General features: G+C 37.6%; 1 protein-coding gene and 1 pseudogene across 1 annotated transcript in view; one reads left to right on the forward strand and one right to left on the reverse strand.

Annotated features, from left to right (window-relative positions):
- LOC117930164 (protein PTST, chloroplastic) overlaps positions 1-11,492 on the forward strand; it is a 33,593-nt gene extending 22,101 nt beyond the window's left edge. The window contains 2 exon segments of the mRNA XM_034850656.1: positions 10,917-11,029; positions 11,121-11,492. Of these exon segments, the coding sequence (XP_034706547.1) occupies positions 10,917-11,029; positions 11,121-11,223 (216 nt within the window). The 3' untranslated portion in view covers positions 11,224-11,492.
- A 5,384-nt stretch (positions 11,493-16,876) lies between these two features.
- LOC117930468 lies at positions 16,877-18,978 on the reverse strand (annotated as a pseudogene).
- Between the last annotated feature and the right edge of the window lie 5,455 nt (positions 18,979-24,433).

Genomic DNA, 24,433 nt, shown 5'->3' on the forward strand with positions numbered 1-24,433 from the left:
AAATCTCAATTCCTGAAGGAGTTGCCTCAACCATATGAGTTCACATGTTGCCAAAGCCATAGCTCGATACTCAGCTTCGGCGCTTGATCTGGCCACTACTACATCTTGTTTCTTACTCTTCCAGATATTAAGTTACCTCCAATAAAAACACAATACCCTGAGGTGGAACGTCTATCTGAGGGTAAACCAGCCCAGTCTGCATCTGTGTAACCAACAATTTGGGTATGACCTCTGTCTTCATACAACATGCCTTGGCCTGGTGTTCTTTCAATATATCGAAGAATGCGGATCACAACATTCCAATGGTTGTCACATGGTGGCTATAGAAATTGACTAATCACACTCATAGGAAAAGAGATGTCTGGTCGAGTGATGGTGAGGTAGTTTAGTTTGCCTACAAGTCGTCGATATCTCCTAGGATCTCTTATAGGCTCCTCCTGTCCTGGTACAAGTTTGACATTTGGATTCATAGGAGTGTCAACAGGTTTACATTCTAACATACCTGTTTCTTTCAAGATGTCTAAGGCATACTTCCTTTGTGACATAACCACACCTGAACTGGATTAAACTATTTCAAGTCCTAGAAAGTACTTGAGTTTGCCCAAGTCTCTTGTTTGAAAGTGGTTGAAAAGGTGTTGCTTTAGTCTTTAGATACCCTCCTGATCACTGCCTGTAATGACAATGTCATCCACATAAACTACCAAATAGATGCATTGGCTCGAAGAGTTATGATGATAGAAAACTGAATGATCTGCTTCACCCTGAAGCATTCCAAACTCTTGAACAATTGAACTAAAACGCCTAAACCATGCTCGAGGAGACTGTTTCAAGCCATATAGAGAACGACGTAACTTGCACACTAAACCAGACTCCCCCTGAGCAACAAAACTAGGTGGTTGCTCCATATACACTTCCTCGAGAAGTTCACCATGAAGGAAAACATTCTTAATATCCAACTGATAAAAAGGCCAATGACACACTGCTGCCATGGAGAGAAATAAGCGAACATAAGCAATCTTGGCAATAGGAGAGAAGGTGTCACCATAGTCACAACCATAAATCTGAGTATAACCTTTAGCAACCAAGCGGGCCTTAAGGCGATCAACCTGACCATCAAGACCAACTTTAACAGTGTAGACCCAATGACATCCAACTGTAGATTTACCAGGAGGTAAAGAAACAAGATCCCATGTGCCATTGGAGTGCAGAGCAGCCATTTCATCAACCATTGCTTGTCGCCACCCAGGATGAGAAAGTGCCTCACTAGTGCTTTTAGGAAGAGAAACAGAGGATAAAGTAGAGACAAAGGTAGAATAGGATGGAGATAATCGATGGTAGCTCAAAAAATTATAAATAGGATGAGGATTACGAGTAGATCGATTACCTTTCCGAAGAGCAATAGGCAAATGGTCAGTAGATGACAGGGGCGGGGTAGGAGAAATCGGTGGGACAGGAGGTGAGTTATCAGGTACCTCAGCTGAAGAGAGAGGAGGAGTAACAGCACGATGTCGACGATGATAAACCTGAAGAGGGCGAGAGAGCGCATTTGAAGGGGGGGATATATGGGGAAGTGACAATACTTCAGAAATGGGAAGAGATTCAGAGGATGAGAAGAATGGAGAGTCCTCAAAGAAGGTGACATTAGCGGAGAGAAAATAACGATGAGTGTCAGGGAAATAACAACGATAACCCTTCTAAAGTCGAGACTATCCCAAGAAGATGCATTTCGTAGCCTTGGCGGAGAGCTTGTCTTGTCCAGGTGTGAGAGTATGAACAAAACAAGTATAACCAAAGACACGAGGAGGAAGGAAATAAAGAGGTTGGGTAGGAAAAAGGAGGGAATGAGGGATTTGGTCATGTAATATAGATGAGGGCATACGATTAATCAAGTAACAGGCTGTAAGAACAACATCCCCCCAAAAACGAAAAGGAACATGACTATGGAGAAGGAGGGTACGAGCTGTCTCAACAAGATGTCGATTTTTACGTTCAGTAACCCCATTTTGTTGAGGAGTATGAGCACAAGATGACTGATGGAGGATCCCATGTTGGGACATAAAAGAGGTAAAGGGTGTAGAAAAATATTCCTGAGCATTGTCACTGCGTAACACTCAAATAGAAACATTGAATTGTGTTTGGATTTCAGCATAAAATTTCTGGAAAATAGAGAATAACTCAGCTCGATTTTTCATAAAAATAACCAAGTATATCTTGAATAGTCAATGAAAGTGACAAAATACTGAAATCCTAAAGTAGATGCGGTCCGACATGGACCCCAAATATCAGTGTGGACAAGTTCAAAAGGAGACTTTGCCCGATTATTCAAATGCTTTGGGAACGAGACACGAGTATGTTTCCCAAGTTGACACGACTCATATGCAAGTGACGACAAAGTGGAAAAAACGAGGGACCATCTCTGGAACTTGGAGAGACTAGGATGACCCAGACGACTGTGAATGAGAAGAGAAGCATTGGTGGAAATGCAAGCTGCAGGAGATGAAGGTGATGTGAGGTGATAGAGGCCTTGAGACTCACGCCCTATACCAATCGTCTTCCCCGTACTTTGGTCCTGCAAGATCATAGATTTATCAGAAAAAGTGGTAGAACAGTTAAAAGTGCGAGTTATATTGCTGATGAAAAATAAGATTAAAAGGACACTCAGGGGCATAAAGGACAGAATGGAGAGGTAGGGAAGGGAGAGGATGAGCCAAACCAATACCTTTAGCCATAGTTTGGGAACCATTAGCTAAAGTAACAGTAGGTAAGGCAGAGGTAGTAGTAATAGAGGAGAAAATGTGTTTATTACCAGAGATATGATCCAGAATCTAGAATCCATTGGCCAAGAGAAGGAGACTGAGTAAAGCAGACAAAGACATTACCGGTCTGGGCAACAGAAGCAATAAAAGCTGATGTGGTTGCCTGATATCGGAGATAGGCATCATAATCACTACCAATCAATTTTTCCGATGTGATAGTAGGAGATCCAGAGATGACGGATGTAAAAATAGGATTTTTAGTCGCCATATCCACTTCACCTAAGATTGAATCATGTTTGGATTGAAGAGAGCCCTAAAGGGAGGTCGGATCACAGTTGTGGAAGAGGAACCTAGTATATCGGGACCCAAACAAAGTAGAAAAGTGATTGGAGATGAAAAAGAGGCCTTAAGGCACACACAAGTCTCGGCCAAGGAAGGGAGCTGCCGTCAGAGGCCGGAGGAGGCTGAAAGAAGACCCGTGGAGGCTGAAATGCCAAAAAAATGGAGAAGTAGGGTTCAGAGAGGACTGACGGAGGCTTAGAAGTGCAAGACAGCGCTAGACGAGCCTGCTGGTAGAAGCTTGGCACTAGAAAGTGGGCCACGCGCCCTCACGCGCCTGTGCATGGGATTCAGGCTGTCGGAGAAAAACGGCTCGTGGATCTGTTTTTTTGGCTTCGGTGCTTTGAGAAAAGTTGGAGATCTCCTCTTTGTGCTCCTGATGATGTGGTCGGTGTCGGAAAATATCACCGAAAAAAAAGAGTCGTCGGAAAAGTCTCCAGAAAATATCGTCGGAAAAATGTTGACGGTGATGAGGGTTTTCTAACCACGATATGGTTGATCGGAAAGCTTTGGGAGATGAAAAAGGTGACCGGAATGAAACACGGTCACTAGATGGATTCCTGGAATTAATTACACGGGTAAACCAAAAAGAATAAAGTTTTCTCCCTTGGCTCTGATACCATGTTGAAAGAGAGAGAGAGAGAGAAACCTTAATTCTCATTCATATATATGATTAACTTCTTACAATAAAGAAATATATATACAAGGCTAGGTTGAACTAACTACCATATATGTGACCTATATTAAGAAAGGAAAGAAAGATTGTACACTATAAATACATTATATTCAACAAGAAGTTATTAATCTATCACATATTGAATAAATGATTTAAAACTGGTTCTTGAACCCAAATCTGACCTGTTTCTTTTCCGCACTTCTTAACATTATTAGAAGGTATTGTTTTTTTCCCTTAAATGAGAAAGATAGTTGAGCTTTGTGTGTGTGTGTGTGTGTGTATGTGGGCATATGGGTGAGTGTGTAACTCTCTCTAAGCATGCATGCACACACACATGTAACTCTTTCTGGGCATGCACGCACACATACATTGAGTTATCTTTTTCAAGTAAAGTCTAGTTACCAAATTAGTTCTATCTGCCCAACTTAAAAGCTCAGTTTGTGATGAAAACTGAAAAACTAGTGTAGCTACTAACTATCTAAGTAGATTACAACCTACTCCACACACTGTTAGAGCAAAGATCTCTTAAAGGAGAAATCTCAGAAAAATCTTTTGCATAAACTGAAAACTAGAAAGTCTTGGATAACCATTTAGCATATTTCTTTTGGAAAAAAAATAATAATGAAAGTCCTTAAAATAAGTAGGTTCTTCCCTTTAATAATGTTAACCCTCAACTACTTAACAATGGTTTCTAAGATACAATTAGTAGCCTTTATATATTCATTTACTATAGTTCTAGTAAAAAAAAAAAAAAAGAAAATAAAAAAGGACTTAACCTTTTGATTTCTAATTTAATAACAAACTCTTCTCATGCAATCCTTTGACTATTCAAACTTGCTATCAATTCGCTGATAATGATTGCTTCAGTTTAGTTAGTTTTGAAGTTCCTTAAGCTGTAGATTCTTTTCGTGAATTTCTATTTCACCAGATGCGATTTGACATCACATAGGTTTATATCTATTAGAATTTGGAATATGTATAAATTACTTGCATAGCACTAGAATTATTCAATTTGATTGTAAGGTCTAGTTTTAGTCTTTAAAGCAACAGTCTCTGATGTCAATTGATTGTTACCCTTTTAATGATAACTCGATTTTTCTTTTGCTTTTCCCAAAACGAAGCAAATATAAAGGGTAGATTTCATCTTCCAATTCTAGGGAAAATAAAATGTGATGTAAACCAAGTGCGATAACAAGTTGGTAGCAGATTGCTGACTGATACCAATCTGATGTAAACCAAGTGTGGTAACAAGTTGGTGGCAGATTGCTGACCTCACACAATATGCAGCAGTGGAGGGACTGGAAGATGCCACAAGGTTGACTCCTTAATTGCATCCCCCCTCAAAGACTTTCATATTCTCGGCTTTCAACCACCTATTAATGTTTTATAGAAATTTTATAGTATTCGTTATACTTCCTAGAATGATTTAATGATTTTAGATAACCTAGATTGACTCTTTGACTACCTACTTAATAACACCTAAGTCAAAGAAAATAGAAAGACTTCAAAAAAAATAAAAATAAAAAATGCGTCTATCATTCTCCCCCGATTATAGAGAGAACTCGTCTCCGAATGAGTTGCTATTTTTGCAGCTTGACACTTATCAGCATCTATCTTCATAAACTCATTTTCCTTCACCAAAGAATTTTCACAATCTGGTTTCCCCTACCCATTGGACAAGAAACCTATAGTATGAACCTGCTCTTGTTTTAACTTCTCGCACTTGGATCACCCTTTCAACATCTACTTCTTCACACCAGGCTCGACCCTTTGCTTCTGCCCCAGCATCATATGATTCCCTTGGTAAATCTCCATGAAAAGTATAAAGATTTGATACATTGAATATGGGAGATATGTTTAATCCTTGTGGAAATGCCACCTCATAAGCATTTTCCCCAAACTTGCGCAATATTTTGCAAAGGCCCCACTTCTTGCTCATTAACTTATGATAAGTGCCAGCAGGGATCCTTTCTGTCCATAAGAACACCATGACCCAATCTCCAACTTAGTATTCTTTGAATCACCTATGTTGGTTTGTAGCTTCTTTATAGTGCTTATTCATCAAACACTTTTCCGAATCTCCTTTAAATTCTCTGCAAAGGCAATACCATCATCGCTAACTTGTGGGTGGCTGTGGATCTGTATAATGAACAGTTATAGACAAATTCAGCTTGTGGTAAAATTAAGTCCCATTGCCTAATGTTGTTCTTTGAAAGAAATCTCAACAAATTACCGAGGCTACGATTTACTACTTCTGTTTGGCCATCTGTTTGCGGATGAAATCACTACTAAACTATAGTTTTGTAGCCAATAACTTCCACGAAGTTCTCCAAAAAATGGCTAAGGAACTTTACAGGTCTGTTTGGTAATTGTTTTAAAAAACAGTTTTTGAAAACTATTCTTTGATTGTTGTAGAACAAAAATCTGTTTGGGAACTTAACATATTTTTAATCTTTTTTTAATATTTTTAAAATATTTTTTTATATCTTGTATTTTATTTTTAATCATTTTACATGTTTGTATACTTATTTTTTAAAATAGCTCTTAGAAAACAATTGAAAACAATAGAAAACAATTAAAAGATGTTATTTTTAAAACACCTTGTTTTTAACAAAAAACAAAAAATAATTTTTGATTGTCAAACATGTTTTCCTGTTTTTTGGTTCTAGAGAACAAAAAACTGTTTTTCAAAACAATTGCCAAACAGATCCTACATCTCTATCAAATGTGATTATTTTGGGCACTCCATGTAGTCGAACCACTGCCCAAAAGAAAAGATTTGCAACATGGGTTGCATCAAGGGCCTTTTTACATGCTATAAAATGTGTCATTCTAGAAAACCTCTCAACCACAGCAAATACTGGATCTGCACCTCTTGTTGCATGAGGCAATCCTAATATAAAATCCACACTAACTTCCATCCAAGGGACTGTAGGTACTGGTAGAGGGTTTTATAAGCCAGTATATTTTTTCTGGCCCTTGGAAACTTGGCATACACGGCATCTATCTACATGCCTACACACATCTCGTCACAAGGTAGGCCAAAATTACCTTTCAGAAACTAAATTCAGTGTCTTATTTCTGCCAAAATGTCCCCCTAAACCACCACCATGCAATTCTCCAATCAATAGCTCCTTCAAAGAACCTTCAGGTATGCACAATCTAACTCCCTTGAACAGATAACCATCATTAAAGACCAATTCTGCAAGTACCCCGCTATCTTTGGCATCATATTTCTCAAGCACTTCTGGGAAAAATGAGTCTTTCATGTACTGCTCCTTGATAGCCTCCAGCCCAACCACACTGTTAGTCATTGTTTGCAATAAATAAACCCCTTCTACATAACGCATCAGCCACCCTGTTTTGTGAACCAGCCTTGTATCTAAGTGTGAACGTGTATTTTTGCAAGTATGCCACCCACTTTGCATGTCTATGGTTCAGCTTTTGTTGCGAGTTGAGGAACTTCAAAGCCTCATGGTCTGAATGTAGAATGAACTCCCTCTGAATTAACTAATGACGCCAAAACTTCAAAGCTTGAACAATAGCATAAAATGCAACATCGTAATTTGAATAATTCTGCCGACTCCCATTAAGTTTTTCACTAAAGTATGCAATTGGCCACCCCTCTTGATTTAAGACACCCCCGATTCCAACTTTGGATGCATTACTCAAAGACCTTATCAAGATCTAGTAAAGCTAGAACTGGTGCTTGTGTCATCCTTCTCTTAATCTCTTGGAAACTTTTCTCAGCTTGAGAGTTCCATCATCTGTATTGGCCCCCCTTAAGGCACTCTGTAATTGGTGCCATTAAAATGCTGAAATTCTTAATAAATCTCCTATAAAATGTGGCCAAACCATGAAAACTTCTAGTTTCAGTTAAGGTTTTTGGAGTGGGCAAACTTGTAATAGCTTCAACCTTGGCTGGATCAACATTTTAAGCCCTTTGCTGAAACTATAAATCCCAGAAACTCCAATCTATCCACCATAAAGACACACTCCTTTATGTTGGCATAAAGCTGATTTTCCCTAAGAAGCTATAACACAAACCTCAAATGCTGAACATGAGTCTTGGAATCTTTGCTATAAATCAGCATGTCATCAAAATAAACTACAACAAACTTTCCATGCATGGTTTAAGAACCTGGTTTATAAATCTCATAACAGTGGTCAGGGCATTTGAAAGACCAAACAGCATGACCAACAACGATTCATAGAGTCCATCCTTGGTCTTGAATGTTGTTTTTCACTCATTCCCTTCCCGAATCCTTATTTGATGGTAGCCACTTTTCAAGTCAATTTTTGAGAAAATCTAAGAACCTACTAACATATCCAGCATGTCATCCAACCTTGGTATTGGAAATCTATATTTAATAGTGATCTTATTTATAACTCTGCTGTCAACACACATTCTCCAAGTTCCATCCTTCTTTGGTGTGAGAAGAGCTGGGTAGCACATGGATTTAAACCCTCTTGAAGAAAGCCTTTCTTAAGAAGCTCCACAACTTGTCTATGAAGCTCCTAATGTTCTTTCGGGCTGATTCTATAGTGAGGCAGATTTGGAAGAGTGGCCCCTGGCACAAAATCAATGTGGTACTGTATTTTCCTTGGAGGAGGTGACCCATTAGGCAATTCAGTAGGCTTTACATCTATACACTGATCTAACAATCCCTACACACTTTTTGGTACCATCTGAGGCTTGATGTCTTCTTTTCTGACGGGCATAAATAATTTCAGCCTCCTTACTTTCCTCCACAAAGTCGCTTAAATTCAAAAACGAAACTTGTTTTCTTTCTTGGCAGCCACCTGATCTCTCATTGGTTTCAACACAAACTTCTTTCCCAAGTAAAAAGAAAAGGTATTCTTGTCATCATGGTGGACTGTTTTCCTATCAAATTGCCATGGACAACCTAGAAGAATGTGGCATGCATCCATTGGTACTACAGTACACCTCCTCTTTAAAAGAATCCCCAATTGAAAAGTTCACAAGGCACTTTGATGACACAAGTACTTCATTTCCTTTGTTGAACCAAAGAATGCTATATGGTTGTGGATGCTTCTCCATTTTCAGCTTTAGTTTGTCTACCATCTCTTGAGAAACCAGGTTCTCACTGCTCCCACCATCAATAATGAAATTACAAAGTTTACCTCCTGAGGTGCAACTTGTTCTAAAGATATTCTTGTGAAGCCAATCATTCTTTTCTTGAACAGGAGGTGCAAGCATGGACTGCCAAATGAGCAGCACATCACCTACCATGTCACCTTTGATCCCCTCTTCTTCATCATTAGTACACTAGTAGCTTCACTTTTCCCAGGTTGTTTTTCCTCCTCTTCAATTACAAAGTTTTATTTATAATCTTCCTCTTGATCTTCTGCAAAATTAACTTGAACTTCAAGTTTTCTCTTTGGACATTCATTAGATTGATGCCCAAACTCTGCACACCTGTAGTACTTCATCAATTTTTTTTCCTTGAGCATTGTTGTATGTTTGAACTGTATTTCCACCTGTTCTTGTGGGGGCCTTTCTTTGTCCTCCTTGGTTAATATTATTTGTTTTCCTAGTTGTTGCCCTACTACATTCAGGTCCAGATTTCTTGGAAGAACCCCAAATAAATTGAGCTTCAACTTTAAGAGCAAGTTGATAAGCATCACTAACCTTGTATGGACGTTGGAGGCTCACTTGATCTTGGATTGCTAATCTAAGACCATTCATATGATGATTGAATTTCTGGTTTTCAGTTTCAATCAAGTTGCTTCTCAATGTCAACTGATGGAACTCGTGTATACTCTTTCACAGTCTTGTCACACTACCACAAATTCTGCACCCTTTGATACAATGTTTGCTCATAGTCTCGAGGCAAAAATTGTGCTTTCAGCTTATCTTTCATCTTGCTCCAACTTCTGATTTTTCCTTTACCCCTCATTTCTCTGTCATTTTGATAATGTTTCCACCAAGTAGAAGCTGCTCCTCTCAACTTTGCTCCAACAAGATTAACTTTCCTCTCCTCTGGCACTTCTTTCCAATCAAAATAGGTTTTAATGCTGTCAAGCCAGTCCACAAACTCTTCCAGTTCCATCCCACCATCAAATTCTGAAATTTGAGCTTGTACACTGTACTCCCTTGAATTTGTAGGGCCTGTACAATGCAATCTTCCCATCATTAAGGTCTCATATTTCATTGCACTGGTCTCCTTACATTGTTTGCTCTGTCATCAAAAGAGCTGTCACTTTCTTTCAGATAACTGATAGAGTGCCTCTTCCTCTTCCCTTGAATGATCTGGGTCACGATTACGACCATTGCCACGATTACCAGTTACTTGTTCAAATGCAGCAGCCAGTTGTTGGATTTGCTCCTGCAGCTCTTGAAACATCTCCATTGTGACATAATTCCCACCTCTACATCCTCTATGTCCACGTGCATTCCTTGCAGCCATAGCTTCCCAATATTCAGACCTTTTCGCTCTGATACCAATCTAATGTAAACCAAGTGCGGTAACAAGTTGGTGGCAGATTGCTGACCTCTCCCGCAATATGCGGCGGTGAGGGACTGGAAGATGCCACAAGGTTGACTCCTCAAACCTAATCTTCCTCCAATGCTGGAAACAGCCCTTCTTGTCAAGAGAAAATCTGGAAAAAAAAAAAAAAGGAAAAAAGATCTCTTTCCCTTTTCTTTCTTCGTCCCTTTTGTTTTTTTCAAAGAAAAAAAAAATTAAAAAATTGATTACATCCCCCATCTGAGACCTTCATATTCTCAGCTTTCAACCACCTATTTATGTTTTATGGAAAGTCTATGATATTCCTTATACTTTCTAGAATGATTTAATGTTTTTATATAACCTAGATTGACCCTTTGACTACCTACTTAATAACAACCAAGTCAAAGAAAATAGAAAGACTTCAAAAAAAAAAAAAAAATACAAAAATACAAAAATGCTTCCATCAAAATGGCACAATCCTTTGCCTTGTGGCATTGACAAACCCTTTGATATATTAGGATAAAGCTGAATTATCAAGTTTTTGGTTGGATTGTGTGGAAGGAACTGAAGAAAGAACATATTTTGGATATAATATCATATTTCTTTTCTTGTTTTTATTTTTTGTTTTGTTATTATTGTTATAATTCTTTTGTCTTTTTTGGTGGGCAAAAGAGTGTGCAAGTAATGGGCACCTTTGATGGTTGGAGTCAAGGAGAGCACTTGTCACCAGAGTACACTGGTTCTTTCACTAAATTCTCGACAACGTTAATGCTTAGACCTGGACGGTACCATTTCACCTTTTTCTTTTCTTTTTTTTCATCGTCTTGTTATCTTCATGATCCTCATCTTCTTTTAACCTAATTTTGCATTTCAAAGGTATGAGATCAAGTTTTTGGTGGATGGAGAATGGCAGCTATCGCCAGAATTTCCTACTGTTGGTGAGGGTTTAATGGAAAATAACCTACTGATAGTGAAATAACTCGAGTTCTGTAGGTAGTTCTTGTCACCCTTTAATATGCAGAGCAATTGATAATTCAGCCTTCCCACTTTAAGTTGCTTTGATTTGAGTATATATTTCTTCTTAGTTATCGTTTGATCTCGTCTTTAGTTTTGTAGAAAATCTGTAAAACAGAGAATTTTCAGGCCATTTTAGTAGATAAAAGAAAAGGGGGGCAGAATCCAGTCCTGCATTACATTTTTAAAGTATTGGGCCAATCTTTTATTGCTTATTTATATTGTTTAGGAGCAGTAACAAGGTTTTAAGTTTTAAGTTTTTTTACTTAGATAGTTATTGTTTTCCTAATTCTGCTGCTCTGACAAGCGAACTGCTCAAAATTTTGAATCAATTTTGTTTGGTTTTATGAGCCTTTACATTTTGTTCATAAATAGTTGTCAAAATTTGGGATTTTATTTATTTATTTGGGTTTGTTTTTTGTGAGGGACTTTGAGATGGAATGAGTTTAGTGTAACTAGAATGGTCTTTGATAATCTATCTTGATGGGATATCTTCCATACTATCTTTTCTTGCTTTCTTTTATCTCCTTTCCTAGCTCTAAATGCTGCAACTTAGCATCATCCACAAATTTAGGAATGTTGAGACTTCTTTCTGAAATAATAGGGTAAGATTGTCCTACAACTTTGCAAGAATTTTGACTTGAGAAAGTAGCTGTCGAACTTATTCCAATTCCAAGATCTTGGGTTGAATGGATACATCGAATCAATATCGATTTGATGCGAATGTGAAGGCTAAAGTCTTACTTTTGGAATCTAGCTTGGGAATTAAAATTTAGGAGATGCTCCTCTTAGAAAATTGAGTGCAGCAGGAATGAGGAGTTGGGTGTTGAAAGATGCTTAAGCGACAAATTAAGAAAAAGTAGAACAAAAAATGAACAGAGCAGGCTAAATGCAGCAACGGTTGAGGATAGGATGCGGCCGAATCATTTGGCATTATTGGGAGAGAGGGATTGGAGACATGGAGATTTTAGTCTAAGGTAGCATATCCTACTGATTAGGGTAAGAATAAACTCATAGCCTGATATCAAAAGAAAAATATTGTCAATTTTGAGTGATGTACTTTAATTAAACTATTACCAGATTAATCTGATTTAATGCAATTCACTTGGAAGGCAAAATCTGAGACAAAATTATTTCAATTATCCAGAAGCTCAGCTATTTCTCTCAAAGGATCTCTCACCATTCTAAGGAGTTTGAATTGTTCTAATACAATTGCTAATTTGCAAATCACCTAGCATCTATTGATAGACATGACATGAAAATTTTCTTTTTATTTATTTATTTTAAATAGAAATGAATTCGATGATTTTAATTTTGTGTTTGGATGTATATAAGAATGTCAGAGTGAAATAATTATTTATTTTAGTTTCATATTAAATAAAGGGGATGAGGATGAAATAAATGAATAAATTGACAATAATATTTATACAAATAATTTTTTATTTTCATTTTTGAAAAAACTGTCATGCTATAAATAGTTTAAAATAATTTTTTAATTTCATTTATAAAAAGGGACACCTTTGAAAGTATTTGTAGATAAATAATAAGAACCCATTTGGACTTGCAATTTGAAAACAATTATTTTTTTTAAAAATTAATACTTGGTTTTTGTTCTTGATAATCAACAGTTTTTAAGTAGCATTCCTCTACTGACTTGATCATGAATGACTTAAATAATAAATAAATCCTATTACCTGTGTTGATTTTGTTGTGCAGAGGCTTTAGGCCAAGCAAAGGCCTGATTGCAAAATGGTTGGTTATGACTTATGACAATAAAAGAAACTCATGTATGCGAAGAGGATAAACAAATTATCGTCCTTCTTCTTGATTCTTTGTTTTCTCAAGCCCATTCTCAACCACTCATTCTCAGTCCATTGAAGGCACAATGCCACAATCACTCTTAGCCCATCCTAGGCCCATTCTCAATCATTCATTCCTACCCTCTAGTCACTCTCGGTGGTCCAATATGATTTTAGCCCTCTTCCTCTCCTAAGCCCATGTGCTTTCTTTTTTTTTTTTTACCTTCATTTTAGTTTTAATGGTGCATTTTGTTCTACTCTTGTGGGGAAAAAAGATGAGGGAAGGTTGAATTGGAAAAACAGAAAGAGATGAAATTTTTTAGTTAGCAGGAAGAGGGAATTAGTGGTCAAGTGAAGAAAGGAAGGTAATAGAATGAAGATTTTGAGAGGAGGTTGACTAAGGAAAAGGAAAAGGAAAAGAAGAGGGGAGCATAAAGAAAGAAAGGAAGATTTGTAGGGTATCTTGCTGACTTTTTAACTTCGTTTTATATCAATGTTAACAAAAATTAGAAAATCATTTTTATCAACTAATTTTGTAAGGTTATAAATTAAACAAAAAATTTATTGATTTATTTTGTTTTTTATTTTATTATTATTATTATTTTCTATTAATTCTTTAAATTGGGAATTTATTTCATTGATCAATTTTCTACAGTTCTGTAACTTGGACCAAATTTTATTCTATAAATTGATATTTTGTGAATTGATGTTAATAAAATCAAAACTGAGTTGTATAAATTAAGCTCCAAATCAGAAGTTTACTCTATCAATTGACTTGTATAAATTTTTTATTAAAAAAACTTGAATCTTGTTTTTTAAATTGATTATTTATAAAATTTAAAATATTGTTGTTTAATTAGATATCATTTATACAAATAGGAGCATGCAATTCACCATGCTTCTTTGATATATATGTTTTATAATATGTCATTGTCCACTTTTGATATTGTATCCATAAATTAATTAAATGAATGTCAAATTTCCTTTGTTCATTAATAGAGACTGAATTAGTCTTGGGCTTAAATAGGTGTTATGACTTATCATCGTGTTTTCTTGATAGCTAACTTGATAGTTGAATTCATTCTTCATTTGCAAATTAGCTTTTCCTAAATGGAACCGGATATGTATGAGAATTCCAAAATCTTTTCAAAAACCAAAATAATTTTTATTTTTATTTTTTACAAAAAAAAAAGAAAAATAAAAACTATTTATAATAAAATTGTCTCACCATCAAGTGGGGATTGGTGTAAAAATGAGGGTCGACAAATGATTTATCCTATATTTTTTCATAAAGAAAAACAATTCCTTTATGCTATATTTGGTTTTCAGAAAATTTGATAGAAAATGCAAGAGAAAAAAAATAGCTTTAAAATTAATAAATTATTTTTATATACAGTAACCCATTTCCCTTATCTTAATTCTTCCATATAAAAATTAAATAATTTTAAAAAGCATAAGTTCTAATTAATTTTAATAATATTATATTTTCTTTGGTATTTTCCAAAGCACAACCAAAATCATTTTTCTTAATATTTTTTTTTCCTTTTCTTACTATTTTTTAGGCACCATAACCTTAGTTACCCATGTATATAATTTATGTATACTACATTGGCTTTTCTCAATAGATGCATATCCTCCTTTTCATCTTCTTTTTTCCATGGATGTATGTGGACCCCGCATTTCGTGCTCAATGCGTTTCCCACTCGATGGCGAAACTCGCTTTTTGATTTGAAAATTTGATTTTTTTTTTTTATTGTTTGAAAAATGACTTGGAGTCGCCACTTATTTTTGTTTTATTTTTAAAGGGTAAACAAAATAAGAAAGAAAACCCTAAGTGTGACTCCTTATTTTGGAAAAGACTATCTACGAAAAACCGGATCGGGTTCGGGGGTCAGGTTACTTATCGGGAAGGTACAGTAAAGACCGTAGCACCCCTCTAAGTCCCTAAAGTCGGGTCTCTACTAATAAAAATGAGGTTGATGTGGCAATGATGAGGAAATCAATGAATACCCAGAGCAATTATGCACGTATGAGAATTAAAACAAGCATAAGGAGTGACCATGATGTGAGAAAATATGTACCTGGGTGGCGAACCAATATGCGCTATCAAGAGAGGGGGTTAGTGCACAATAATGAATATAAAATATAGCCCGCGAGTCACTAAACAGATAAAGAATCATCAACAGCATACATGGCGTTTCATTCAAATTTAGTTTTATTTTGATGAAAATTTATTTGATGTTGGGCCCCCACCAAAGCCCATTTTATTTTGCATGAATTAATTCCAATAACTCCATTACTTGAAATTACGGAAATTAATTCTTGCTTATTTTAAAACATTTCAAAAACAGAGGAAGTATGAAAATTACTTGACAAAAAGAAAAGTGGCAACAAAAATTCCTTTTTAATTGGGAAGTCAGAGTTTTAAGACCTAAAAATTCCAAGGAGGAAATATAGGAGAATTGGGATTATTTGAAAATCAGATTTTTGAGAAAATGCTTGCAAAATGGGATTGGGAGCAATGGTTAAAACAGAGAATGAGGAAATAAAAGGTGAGGACTCATGGTCAAAGGCTGCATGTCCAAGGTGGCCATGCAAAAAGTGCGGTCTCCTGTAGCTTCTCTTCCCTGTAGCCAACCCATTTTCAAAAGTCATCATTCCATCTTTCAGATTTACGTCCAGGACTCTTTTATTGCATGGATGAACAGCCTTCCATCTTTCCAAATAGCGTCCATTTCCAGTAGCTTTTATCTGGCTCAAACATAGAGGGGGCAGCCTATCGCCTTGATCCAAACCCGTGGCTACCTCGCCTGTGGGCTGTTACATTTGACATATCGGGCACGGATCAATAGGAACAACTGGTGTAAGACTGTAACGAGGTGATGCAAGGGTCAGGTGAGTCGTAGATGAATCCAAAACTGAAAGAAAGTGGGTTGTTGCAGCATCTGGAGAGTGTAGTAGCTATCAGTGATTTCTCAAGATGCAATGGCTCATCTATAGTATCAGGAACTTGGTGCTGCAACTTAGCCGACCCATTTGATTAACAAGAAGGTGAAGATGCGGGCAAAGATGAACTGGAAGAGGTAGCAACAGGTTGAGGAGTCGCGGGTAATGTCGGGAAGGGCACAACAGCAAGCCATAGCGGTGAAGAAAAGACAAGAGGGTTAGAGAAAGTGCTCAAATGAGGAATAGGGCTGCCAGTTTTAATCACTTTGACTAGTGATAGCAAGTTTGGAGCTCTGGATGAAAGGGAAAGAATATAGCTGAAACCCAATTTTCCTATTACCACTCAGCAGCTTATAGCCGGAATAATCCCTGCAACATCACTTTTTCTTTCAAACGAGGCAGATGGGTGGAACAAGAAAAGACGGGTTTGAATCCCTCTAAACAACCTGGAAGCCATCTCACTGATTACTCAACTCAATTCGAATATCCAGCCACATCAAAACTGTCCCAAAAGGCCCGATCAGGAGGCTATGACAGCAACGAGCGAGGCAGCACCATCACCAGGTGCAGCAAATGCAGCCGCGGAAGGACTTGGCACCAGCAACATTACCCATTTGTGAGTGGAGCAGTGGAGATACCTTAGGCGGCACCCTTTGCAAAGGTTTAAGGATGGCGTCAGTTTCATGCACTCCTCGTAAAATAACATTAGTCCCCTCCTCTATAAGGCTTTCATCTTCTCCATTTCCCTCACATCTAAATGAAGGCAAAAATGTTGTTTCTTCTTCATCGGGACAAAGGACTTCATCAGAGCTTGAATGCTTCTCGCCATTGTCTAGGAATTTCTGAGATACATCACAAGCTCCCTTATTGCCACTTTCGGTGCAAAAACCAGTGTGAGTGATCAAGCAGCAACTTTCTTGGATGTTACAGAATTGACAATCACAGCAAATTCAGGACCCTTTAAGGAAGCACCGCCAACAAGAAACCCATCAATATCCTCTTGTTTGGCGAGCTCTGAACAATTGCTCCCATTCACTGAACCTCCATAAATAATTCGTGTTTTAGAAGCAACTTCAGCTGAGACATTCTTTTTAAGTCAATCACGAACAGCTATGTGTACTTCCTGTGCCTGTAGGGGTGTGGCCACTTTACCAGTTCCAATAGCCCAAACCGGCTCATATGCAATAACTACATCATCCCAACTGGGTACAGCATCTGCAAAAGCCTTCATTTGCTGAAAACAGACATCAAAAGTTCTTCCTACTTCCCTTTCTTATAACAGTTCTCCAATACAAGCTATTACTTGAAGACCTTGGCTCAAGGCATAAGCAACTTTCTTTCCTATGAACTGATCATCTTCACCAATAACATGTCTCCTCTCAGAGTGCCCAAAGATAACCCAGTTGCAGCCAATGTCTTTCAATTATTCCACACTGATTTCTCCTGTGAAAGCACCACCTTTCCCAACCCAAGAATTCTGAGCAGATATCTCAATCCGAATCTGTTAATGAATTCTTTACCTGGTCAAGGTAAACAAATGGAGGTGCTACAACGACATCGACATCAGCCTCCAATTTTGCACTGTTCAAGTCAGAAACAAGCTTACTGATGGAGTCTTTTGTCCCATTACACTTCCAAAAACTGTAAGTGCAGGTCGCCTGCCAACATCAACTTGTTGCACAAAGGGCGTAAGGTTGTTTGGGATGCCATGAGGATCCTCAACAATATGGCCACTAGGATGTGCACCAGCCGGGTTGAAGTATCTCAGCAACACTAATTTCTATTCAGAATCTGAACGGTAAATATCACGGCATATATCTTCAATAACAAGCTTGGCTCGTCCATCTGGATTTGCAGCATAATATTAGAGATACCTTCCCTTAGATTTTCCCCAAAAGCTCCTTAAATATCTTCAAGACATCCTTTGCTTGCCCAGAACCCCATGTTAATAATTCCACATAGCTCGATGTTTATTTCCCAGTCTGGACCAATCAATAGGATTTCTGATTGCCTACCAAAACGGCCTTCACCTTGACTATAGCATGTTGAAAGATTCTCTCCCTGATGTAACAAGAAGATCCAACCTGGCTATCACCCAGAGGCTTCTTGAATTTAGTAACTGTTTTCAGCAACGTTGGAGACGTTTTCCTCGGGAGTCCACTACAAAGAAAAACTAGTGCCATGGAGATGAATATTGATTGATCGCTTGCACTAAGGACTGCGACTGCCCTTCTTGGAGGATAAGCTTTGGAACAAGATTAGACTTATTAGTTTCGCTCCAAGAATCTAGTATTATTCCTGCAGAAAATGTAACAAAGATCTGCATTGCAGACTTTATGCTTGCTTCAGTTGACAATCGGCTCTGTAGTTCAGAATCAAAAGTAGCAGCAACATGCCCATTTGAGAGAGAACTTTTCTGATGATGTTCTCTTTCCAATCTGACAAACTCACTTCCAGCGACCACAGCACTGATGCCCCTGACCAAGCAATGGATATTGTTGTTGAAGCCACCAGTATCCCCATTGAAGGCAGTGGAGCTCCAGGTAATGGATGTCATGAAGGCAGCAAATAAATATGGTAACAAGCTCCAAGAACCAATCATTTGCGCCTCCAACTTCTTCTAAAATCATTCTCACCCACTCAGAATCATGATCACTAACTAAATTAACACCGTTTTCCACCACCCTCATCCTCCTTATTTCCTTCTTTTCAGGTATTTCATCTGGTAGATGCTTAACAACCCCAGCTAATAATGAATATATTAAGGGCACACCTTCTTCAAGAACAGCTCCAGCAGTTTCTGCCAGAATAGCTGCAATTCCCTTCTTCTCAACAAGGATGCGGCATGTATCAGCACTTTGAAGAATTGTTTCAAGAGGACGAGCAACATTGTTTATGCATTCTGGAAGGAAAGATTCAATATTAGCCAATGAAGCATCGGATGAGGACTTTATGTATTGCTCAGAGCTTTCCATCTTGGATGATTCCTTATCATCTGATGCAACTAAATTCCTGTCTTCAGCATCAGTTTCCAGCTAGGTACTGCATGTATCACCAACACAACTATCGAGGTCTAGGCTATCACAAGTGTTTTCCTCTGGTCGTGCATGAGAGAGAAAGGTGGTTTATAGGCTTTAAAGAAAAGATGACATGCATGGGAGGTTATGAAAGGTAAACATGGAAATGGGTATGAGATGGGCAATGAGTGGACTGGCAGAAGGCTTTGGGATCAGCGCCATTGGATTGGCATCTGGACATAGAAAATGGGTGCCTGCTCATAGTATTAGGGATTGGCTGCACTGTATTAGAGGACTCTCCCTTATGATGCATGGGTCTTCCTATTGTGTAAACATGGCCTGAGGTAGTAAGCAACTGTCAGACTATGCCCACAGGCAAGTCGACCAAAGTTGGGATCAATAGGAGCAGCCACACAGGTAGGCACAACTTTTGCCTCCTTGTCACCATGGCCAAATCGACCTTTATCACTATCTCCCCATGTAAACAGCTTTCCTGATGAGCAGTTGCTGGAACTAGGATTCCCAACCATGATTTCTACAACTAAGCCAAACACCACAAGTTGATATCACAGTGCGCAATTTGCTTATCTCAGGGCTTATTTGGCAAATGTCGAAAAGTTGCTGAAGAAGGATCTTCCACATAGGGTGAAACAGAATATCCCATTTTCTTAGTGAAGCTGTTCCCGTTAACATGATGTGGCGATAACTCCTGCTGCTCATTCAATATATAGCCACTTCCAGCAGAGAACCTCGAGGTTTCAGTGCTTTTATGCAAGGATGAACTAGCCAAAGGGAGACCCCAAGATAAGTAAGTGCAACTGGTTGTTCATACTCTGAGAAGATTCTCTGAGTAATCCCTGCAGAAGCAAACCATATGAGAACAACAGTTCCAATCGGGCACAACCCAACTTTGTACTTCCAACCCAAAATGCTCAGCCATAGAACCCAGTTGGCACATTTAACTATTTCCACAAATGGAGATTTATAGAAGTGAACAAAACCCAGATCCGAGAAAGCTTCGTTGATCCCCACAGCTCCTCCAGACAAAAATGAGTGCCCATTGGAATGGAGCAGCCGAGACGGTATTAACAAGGTGTTCAAGTCACTGTGACACCTCTGGGAGTATGGAAGATCGGGATGATATCAAGGTATGGACATTAGCAGTCCTTGTTGCATTACTTTTTGCACATAAACCACTTTTTGGTGATAATGTCTTCACCTAGAGAAGAAAATGGAGGAAGTGGATAAAATCTGCACAATGAGTAGACCCTCTCCCTTTGATAAACTTCTCATGGTACAATGCCTGAAACAGAAAGGCCAAGTGGCTACAGCGACAGGTGATAGTGCAAATGACGCACTGACATTAACAGAAACCAACAAGACTTTCCATGAGGATTCAAGGCAACGAAGTAGCAAAGGTGAATCCAGATATCCTCATCTTCGTTGATAGTTTGAGTATCCCCAGTTTATGTCATCCTTTGGCGCCCAACTCAAAAATGACTCTAGAAACAACCATCTCCCTCATTTATTAACGAAGTCTAGGCGGCTCTCCCAACTGAGAATCTATCCTCTGTAATTCCTTGCTTCGATAGGCAGAGATGAGAAGAGAAATGCACCCTAGGTACGGGTACCAGAAACAGGATAGACAACAAGAACAGAGTGCAAATAATGGGAATAAAAATGAACTCATATATCAATCAATGAGCTCATACGTGGGTGGGTGAAATCAAATGAATACCAGATAAAAATCAGAACATGGCTACAAAATATCTCTTGGGAGACTGAAATAGAGCCAAACGAGTCCTCAAAAAAAACATCAAAGAAGGAGATATGAGCATGCTTACTCCCAACCAACAAAAATCATCCAAGAATCAACAAAACAAGAGAAGAAAAGCTTACCAGTTGAAGCGAATGAGAAATCCACAATAAACATACCTGAAAATAATCCTCTTCAGCTAGGTTGGCCAGAAATCAGCAAGTCATCCTCCTTCTTCAGCTGACCTCCCTCCCAAAAATATCTCACTGTAATTCCCCTCAAAACGTCTTTCCTCTCTCTGGCTCAAAGAAGGAAAAACCTCCCAGAAAACTCCACTCTCCTCTTACCCCCCTCTTCTGTTTTTTTCCCCAGCTCCCTTTTTCCTTTCCAAAATCCCTCAGACCAGCCTCCGTGAGCCTCCTCTCTAGTTGCTCTTTCTCACCAAAAATAACCAAACAAAAGCTCCTCTGCCCAAAAGATCCTTGTCACCTTCCTATTCTAGGCCTAAAAATATCTCTAACGGCAGTCTCCTGGACCACCTCCTCTCTGCAGCTACCAGCCACCTCTCCCACAGAAAAACACTCCTCTTCCAACCGTCTGCAGCTTTCTCTTTGGAATCTTATTGCCATGTGTCGACCTCTCATTGATCCTCCAAACCACTAGCCTGATTCCTCACCAACCAACCAGGAATGAACACGTGGCTCCTTGAGATCGTGACACTTGGCAAAATTGGGCTGCACAAAAACGAGCCCTAAATGGGGGTCTACAATGTCTTTTTTATTTTTTATTTTTTATGATTTGGATGGATGACTCAAAATAACTATGAAATTGTAAAAATGAACTCTCCCTTTAATTTTGTTGAGAAATAACCCTCTTTGGACTCTTTTATCCATTTTGACTTTGTTTGTAATTAAAGCCACAAATTATGCTCTAATGGCATATATAGGAATGAATTATAAAAGTGTAAAGACTCGATTCACCCAACTTAACTTGAATTGTTGCTAAGACCCTAACCATAGATTTAACATATATCTTGAGCTAAATCTTAGGTCTAAAGGATGAAAATGATGCAAGTTGAAAAAGTCATTTTTAGTCATGGTAGAGAAGAGACTAGATATGCTTAGAATGAGTTCCAAGAATTTGAAACATAAGAAAAGTTTCAATAGATGAAAATGGAGCAATTCATAGCATGAAAGATAAGAAATGAAGGTTATGGAAAGAGTTGAAACGCAAGCGAACATGAGAAAGAAAGTTAAAGGATATAGCTTGAAGTTCAAACATTCTAAGTGAAACTCAAAATTTGATAGCAACATATACTATGAATTTGAGGTGAAATCTAGAGTACTTTTTGATGGGAAAATCTTGGATCTCTCCATTTCCCAAGTCCAGATCAAGTTAAAAACATGCTTAAACATCCTATGCTTTTTCTAAATCCTATGCATAAAAAAAAAAAAAAGTCATTTTTAAACTTAATATGGATTCAAAAAATGCTAATGATAAATGTACCTTAGATTTAGATGTTCTCAGATTGAATCCACATGGTGAAGATGAAAAACAAAGTTGAAGAAGTCTCATAAACCCAAAGTTTTCCACCCAATGACTTGAACCTTGACCTTGATACACTTCCGGTGGGGATGGAAGAGAAGGTGGAGGTTATGACTCTCTCTTTCTCTAAATATGGAAAATAGCTCTCTAGAAAAATCTATGGAAACCCTAACCCCTAAGGGGGATTTATAGGATTTATTGCTAGACTTAAGTGACTTGAGCCCACTTAAGGCTTAGGTCCTTTAATCTGGCCCAAAACAGGTCCTAATTGATTAATTAATCTTACATGACTTATTAATTAATCAATTAGCTAAATCCAGAGACCTTGTTTACTTATTCCTGTATAACCTTATGTAATTACTAAAACACCCTTATGCACAAAAGTGAACCTAAAACCAATTTGATCCTAAAAACCCTTGCCAACAAGGTACATGAGCTCAGAGCAGGGACCATTAGAACCAAGAGAAGTATTGAATCCCTCATAATCCAATTTTGAAGTTGATTTAACATTCCACTATAGATAATCATTTGAACTTTGGTATCCTATGTAAATAATAATGAAACACTATGTGTTAGGGTCTATGACCTATTACCCATTGTGTTTAGTCTCCCCATGAGCTAGTGTCCATACTCTAATAAGGTGAAAGCTATCAACCTTTCAAAACTACTTCTACTATCCTTAAGTTACAGATCCTTTTATTGTGTGTTCAACTAACATATCTTGGCTTTATAAGAGTATAATGTCAAGTTCTACTTAAGGAACTACTATACACAGTTTCCATGAACACATCTCCATAGGATCACCAAAGGGGACACTTTGTCTCAATTCTATGAGATATCATGATGCCTCTATTGAGAGTGCCTATTGCTACTAACTTCCATCAATAGTAACCCAATCCATAAAGAGTATATGATCAACTTACGATCTCAAATCATTGCTAACTTTAGCATAAACTTAATATTCTCTCAAGGTTGAGAAACAACACAATGAATCAACTTGGTGAAATCATGACTACTTGATAGCCTTAAGTTATAACTCATTGTAGGTCCTATCCAATGTGTAACCATACACACTAGTGCACTCATAATGGGAAACCCATCCCGATGGTCAAAACCAAATATCTCTCCAATTAGGAGGTGGTGCTTTATAACCTCTAATGGGTTGCATAGACCCATGAAGCAACTGTGAACAAGTCATTTATTTGCAAGGAACTCATGACTTGGATCTTCTGTGCAACTCCTAATACACTTAAGTCATATACAATGCAAAAGATGCAGGGTAAAGTGCTTACAAGATATAATGCATGAAAATAGGATAGACAAAATTGAACCAAAACTTTATTAAATAAATAATAAAACTGCACATGTTTATTACATCATGTCATGTTTTTAATGGCCTTATCCTAACACTCCCCAAGGTCATTTTTAAGCTTGCTATATATATCGTTTCGAAGCTCATGAAGTTAGGAATTGAACGCTTCAAAAAATTGAAGCTAAAACAAGGAAGATATGGGTGATTGAAGAGAATTGTGCAAAGAGAAACCAAAGCAGTGTCAATTTCAAATGCTCATGTGAATTTTTGCATGAATGTGTGAAATGGATCAAAGAACTAATTTTTTCTTTTTTTCTTTTCGGGGAAAAACTTTTTTATCTTCTTTTTACTTTCATTTTTTAGGAGAATGACATTTCCAATTATGAATTAAGAAAATATAACACCCCTAAACATTAGTATGGATATATGAGTCTCACAAAACCATCAACCTATAGTAAGGTGTATTAACTAATTTTTATGTGAAAATAATTAGTTTAAGAAATTATTTTGGATGCATAAAACATAATAGATATAAACACTAAAAAAAAGAAGACATAACAATGATTTTATTCTTTCATTGATCATACCATAACACTTTTGATATGAGCCTAAGTCACCTTTTGAATTATTTTTTATTACGATCTTCAACTCACTATTCTTATATAGTGAATGGGTCACTTGTGTGGTGCATGTTGTTATAAGTAAAACAACCAAAATATAATAATAAGAGTATGGCTTGAGACCTTAACCTTATAAAAGAGATTTGTAACTCTTAGTCTTCCTATCATAGACTACAGAGG

Source organism: Vitis riparia, chromosome 14 (assembly GCF_004353265.1).
Source record: "Vitis riparia cultivar Riparia Gloire de Montpellier isolate 1030 chromosome 14, EGFV_Vit.rip_1.0, whole genome shotgun sequence".
Classification (NCBI taxonomy): domain Eukaryota; kingdom Viridiplantae; phylum Streptophyta; class Magnoliopsida; order Vitales; family Vitaceae; genus Vitis; species Vitis riparia.